The 6171-nt window shown below is 24.0% G+C and overlaps 2 protein-coding genes across 2 annotated transcripts; one reads left to right on the plus strand and one right to left on the minus strand.

Moving 5' to 3' along the window:
• Window positions 1–319: 319 nt before the first annotated feature.
• Window positions 320–2086, plus strand: ENU1_159710 (replication factor A protein 1, putative; the record flags this gene model as incomplete). Its single annotated transcript, XM_008860811.1, has 1 exon — window positions 320–2086. The coding sequence occupies one exon, from the start codon at window positions 320–322 to the stop codon at window positions 2084–2086; it is 1767 nt and encodes a 588-aa protein (XP_008859033.1).
• Window positions 2087–2178: 92 nt separating this feature from the next.
• On the minus strand, window positions 2179–3168 carry ENU1_159720 (hypothetical protein; the record flags this gene model as incomplete). The annotated part of the gene is made up of 1 exon (XM_008860812.1): window positions 2179–3168. One exon carries the CDS (start codon window positions 3166–3168, stop codon window positions 2179–2181), a length of 990 nt encoding a protein of 329 aa, XP_008859034.1.
• Window positions 3169–6171: the final 3003 nt, after the last annotated feature.

The following is a 6171-nucleotide window of genomic DNA, read 5'->3' on the forward strand; positions in this document are numbered from 1 at the left end:
AAGATACATCATTTAATATTCTTGTACAATTTAAAAAAAATTAAAATGCTTTTATTCGTTTTTTATTTGAAACTTTACCACTTTATTTATTACAAAACAAAAGACGAGTCATAACCAGTTTGTTTGTAGCAAATTTATTTTTAATAAATTGGAATGTTAGTTATTATCCATAGTAATGACAATTATTATAATAATGTGTGATATATCACACATTATTAAGAAAAAATTATTTAATCGATAAACACAAAAAAGAAAAGACAAAAAATGATAAATTCCTCAAATAAAAAATAAAAACAAAAAAACTAAAAAATTATAAAAGATGAGTATCTCAGAAGGGAAGATAGCAGACGTAGTAAGAGCACGAAAGATTATAGAACCAATAATTGTTCAAGTAAGTAACGTTCAGTCAGTAGAAAAAACACAAGACGTAGTAAAAGCAAAAATACATGATAATAAATACCAAATTACAACTATTTTCAAACTCAAAGACACAGCCTTGTTAAAGAGATTAAAAGACTATATGCTTATTAAAGTTATACAAGGAAGTGTTCATGTTCCACAAAACGTTAGTAAAACCCTCGTTGTTGCAATTTCAAACTTTGAGATTGTTGATGCAACATTAAAGAAGCTTATTAATACCAGTCCATTAGAAAAAATTGATCATTTGGATAAAATTGGTACTGCCCCAATTGTGAGAACTGGTGTTCCTGTTTCACATCAACAAGCTGCACCAGCAGACCTTTCTAAAGGAAAGATTACACCATTTTCATTATTGACCACATTTGGGTCTAAATTAATTATTAAAGGGAGGGTAGTATCAAAGAATGATAAATTTAAGTATGCCAAAGGAAATTTATTTAGTTTTGTACTTCAAGATAAAGATGGTGCTGAAATTAAAGCCACTTGTTTTAACGATGTTTGTGATGAAAAATTTGACCAAATTAAAGTTGGAGAAACTTATTATATTACTAAAGCTGATTACAAACAAAGTAATGGGAAAGGATATAGAAGTGCTAAGATGATTGATTTAGATATGATTATTGGTAAATACACTATAATTCAAAAAAGTTCTGATGAAGTACCAATGATTAGTTCTATTGTCCCAATTGCTGATTTAGTTGAATCACCTGTAGATGCTACTTATGATATTTGTGCATTTTTAGTCGATAAAGGACCAGAACAAACATATAAAAATGAGAAAGCCAAAGTTACATTAACATTTATGGATCAATCAAGTTATGCTGTTGAAGTAGATTTTTGGAATGAAGATATTGACAAAACAAAAGATATGGAAAATGGAGTTGTTTATGTGTTAACTTCATTAAAATTAAAAGAATTTAAATATAAAACACTTACTGTTACTAAGGCTACTAAAATACTTTCTAATACGGATATTGAACAATATGACGAAGCATCTTTAGTAAATAAATTCATTCAAGAACATACCACACCTGAAGGAATTACTGTAAGTGATTTAAGATATCTTGCAAATGAGACTACAGTAGAATTTAAATCAGGAGATGTTAGAACAGCTGACCAATTATATTGTTTAAGAAAACTTGAAGAAAAAACAAGTGAAACTTCAGAAGATGTTAAAGCAAATGTTTATGGATATTTTACTATGTTTAAAGTAGATAATGGGTTTTGTTATTTATCATGTCCTGATTGTAAAAAGAAGATTGTTGAAGGTTCTACATTTTGTGAGAAATGTCAAAAAGATATTCAACCTATGAGAAGGTTTATTGTGCGTGCAAGTATTGCAGATTCTACTAGTAGTATTTGGGTTACTATCTTTGATGAAGAAATGAAAAAAATTATTGGAAAAAGTGCTGATGAAATGTATGAAATAAATGAACAAGATTCAGAATTATTTGAAAATTTATTTAAGCAACTAACATTTATTGAATGTAGATTCCATTTAATCTGTAAAAAAGATGAATATAATGGAGAAACAAGAACACGATTTACTGTAAATTTCATTCAAGTATTAGATAGTATTGCTAGTGGAACTGAAGAAATGAAAAGTTTAGAAAGAATGGCAAATGATATGAAGAATGGAATTATTGGAATAGAAGAAGAACATTAAAAAAAAAAACATTATTTCTTTTTTAATAAATTTAATTGAATTAGAAATTAAAAAATATTAAAGAATTTAAATTTAAAAGAAAGAACAAATAATTATCTATTAATAAAACCAATTTGTGCTCCATCTGTACTAGGATGACCATTTGCAAAAGCAGTTGGATTAGATTCAGTGCGTGTGTATGAAGTAAAGTTTGGTGGGTTGTCTTCAGTTTCTGTAGAATCATTTAGTTCAATTTCTAAATTTTGATGAAGTTCAACAGTATTATTATCTATATTTTCTTGTTGAATTGGAGAATAAAGTGGTGGATTAACAGCCCAATTTTTTATATCGTTAGGAGATATTTCATTAAATTGCTCACAAACTAAAGTACCATTTTTTGTATAAAGTTCATTTTTTTCTTTTTTAATAATCTCTACGTTTTTTATCATAATGTCTTTATCACTTTCATTTAAATCTTCAATAGTATCACTTTGTCTTTGGACAGTTGTTTTTTCTTTTTCTAATTGACGTTTAATATCACTATAACTTTCTTTACTTTGTTTTAAGTTAGTTTGACTTATAATTTCTTCTTTATTTTTCATTATTGATGCAACAGCAAATCCAAATTCAGTTCCTTTTGTAATTAATTCTTTTGCTGAGTATGTTTTTGATCCAAATGTTAAAGATGATACTCTAACTAATCTTGTAGTTTTGTGACATGGTCTTGTTTTTTTTTCACAAAAAGTATATCCACGTCTTTTTAATAATGCCAAAACACCATTAGCAAATTTAGCCTCATCATTTCTTTTTTGTTGTTTTACTGTAGCTGTCGAATCTAATTTTTCAGTTTGACAAATTTCATGAGACATGTTCATAATATCTTCTTTGGAATAAATGGTTTCTCCATCAATAAGGTGACTTGGAACAATCATTTTAACTGTTTTAGTTGCTCCTTTAGTTCGAGAATATTTCATTTCAAAATGAAAGTCTGAGATTAAAATATCTAAAAATGAATTTGTTAATGCAGCCTCCTGGGTTCTTGATTGTTGTTTCTGTTTCTTTAAATAATCTTCATCTTTCTCAATATTCTTTGGTCTTGGCATAAATAACACTTTCAGTATTAAAAAAGATCTTCCTGCTATTCCTCAATTTTTCTTTTTTATTAATTTTTATTTTCAATAAAATATGAAAAATAAGAAGATTCTATTTATTGTTTGTTGAATTTTTAAGATCATCAATTAAAGAAGAACAATAAGAAATTATTCCTTTTTGCTTATATTTATTTACTATGCATTCTTATTATCTTAATGTTTTTCTATGTTATTATAATAATAGTGCTGAAGTGAAGTTAAGATTTTAATAACATCTTGTGTTTTGTTCTTCCTAAACATTCAATTTTTAAAACATTTTTATTAGAGTGTTTTTTTATTTATTGAATTTAACGTTAATAATCGATTAAAACTATTAAAATTTATTCAAAAACAGTTTACTGGAAATAAGACATATAACAAATAAACCTCTTTAATTTTTTTTCATATTCAGAATATGTCTTTTGTAATAAATAACTGAATTAGTCATAACATAAAGGATTATTAAAAAATATTAATTTCTTAAAGTAGAATGTTTAGAATACCTTGTAAAAAAGCCATTTGTTATTTTGTAGTTAATATTAATCTATTTTAAATAGTAAAAAGAGTTTCCCTCATAATACATATTATAACAATAAAGGAATCAAAAAAAAGGATTGTGGACATTACTATAAATGTTATGAATGAATACAACTAAGGCTATATTTGTGGAAAAAAATGATGATGCTTTAACAATTTGCATCAACACAAAAAGAGGTTAGTTAGTATGAATAAGAAAAGACAATGAAAGGTTTAAAATGATAAGTCGAATATCAAAAAGAATTGAAATGGGTTTAATGTAACAGACAAAACTAAGTTATAATGAACGTCAAAACTTTAATTCTAAAATATATAATAATTTAATGAATAATATATTGAAATTATATCCAAAAAGATGTTAGATTATCACCAAAATAATATCAAATGAAATATAATAAATATTGTGGGTGTTTAAATTAAATATGAATTATAGAAATGATATTAAAGAAAAATAAATGAACTAAACATCAGAAAATTACAAATGATATAATAAAATAAACAAGAGATGATGCCAATGAACTAATTTGTATACTCTTTTATTCAATTAATAATAATTAACATTAATAATACGAATAAATAAATGAAAAAAAACTAAAAAGATAGAAAAAACAAATTAAATTAATAATAAACGATATTTGAAATAAAAAAGAAGTCCAAAAAATACTAAGATAATTGTTATAATCCAAAACCATTTTGTAATGAAGTAATATTGCAACTAATAACAATAATAATGAAGAAGACATGAATAAAGAAATAACAATAAAGTTGAATCAATATTTATCGTGTTTAAAAGTCATTTTAAAATAAGTTTATTGAGTATAAAAGAGAAAACAACAACCATTCTTTGACTATATATTAAATGAAGTCTGAATAAATTTAAATTATAAACATTTAGAGAATTGATAAATAAAATTCATATAAAAAGGTAAAAAGATTGATAAATAAACATTAACAAGTGAATAATATGAAATATAAATTAATACACACCCAAACAAATAAAAATATTTAAAATTTAAAGAAGGTGTCTTAAAAGAAAACTACTATTAAAAATAACTACAATTTCAAGTATAATAATATTGAATAATTTAATAAATTAGGTTAATGGAGTTGATAAACGTGAAAAAATATAAAAGGTTATATAAAAGAACAGAATAAACAAATAAAAATAGATTAAGAAGTATTATAACAGTTATTAGTGCAACTAAATATTTAAGTAACTTAAAGTAAAGAACTTTTGTTGATAGAGAATTTAGGATTAAAAGATGATATTAAATGAACATTCTTTTATTAATAAACTAAAAATATAACTATGTTTAATTATTCTAATTACTTCATATTCATTCCTATTTGATTTGTTATCAAGTAATAACTAAATACTTTTTTATAACTGTATTATTTTTGTTAGTCTTTTTCTATTATTATGTTTTAAAGATTTTATATGATGTACTAGTTTTCTGTTTCTACAATTATGAGTAAATTTATAAATTAAGTTATTGTTGATTGCACATCTTTTATTTGTTTTGAACTAAAAAGGAATAAAATAAAAAAATAGACGTGTTTCTTTAAAAAAAAATTATCTTTTAAGCAGAATAGATAGAAAATACTACATAAAAAAACTCTTTTTAGTTTGTGTTCCGGTTTTTTATTTCACATACAATAAAATCCTTTATATCAAATCAATTTTGTTTTCATTCTTTGTTTTCATTTTTATTTGATTAGATATCTTCCTCTATAAATATTTTTTCGTTTAAATTATTTTTATTAAAGTTGATAAAAAAGGCAAAACAAATTATATAATTCTGACATTTGTGGTTTATTGTTAATGGAACTTAGTTAATAATATTTTGGAAAAAGAAGAAAAGTCAATGAGTAGAATGAATATAGACACAAGTATAAGATAAAAGAATTAAAAAAATATTTTTAGCAAAAATGGATTAAAAAGATTATCAGAGAGGTGATTAAATAAAAAATTGAATGATAAAAATAGCAATATTTAATGGGTATTGCTTATAATGAATAAATCAAAAGAACATGTTACGCTTTGTACTATTCCTTGTTGTTACTTTTGCTAAAGACTCATTAGTTTTTACTGAATTAAAAAATGAAGATGGTGATGCTGTTGGATTTACAGTAATAGAATTTGATAAGTGTTATTATTATAAAAATAACACATCTGTGTATTTTATTCATGACGGTGATAATGTTAAAGTATGGTTATATAATAGTTCATCTTCATGCTCCGGTGTTAGAATAGAACAAAATTCAAATATACATGATGATGCTTTGAAAAATTACTGTGAAGATGCAAATAGATGCTCCGTTGAAATAAAAAAGCCACCAAAACATATTGGGTCCCATAGCGTAGTAGAAGATGATAAGAATTGTACACATCGTGATAATATATTTAAGGCATATTATACTGGTAAATGTTATAAGTGT

The sequence above is a fragment of the Entamoeba nuttalli genome, assembly GCF_000257125.1.
Source record: "Entamoeba nuttalli P19 unplaced genomic scaffold asmbl_6747, whole genome shotgun sequence".
NCBI lineage: Eukaryota > Evosea > Mastigamoebida > Endamoebidae > Entamoeba > Entamoeba nuttalli.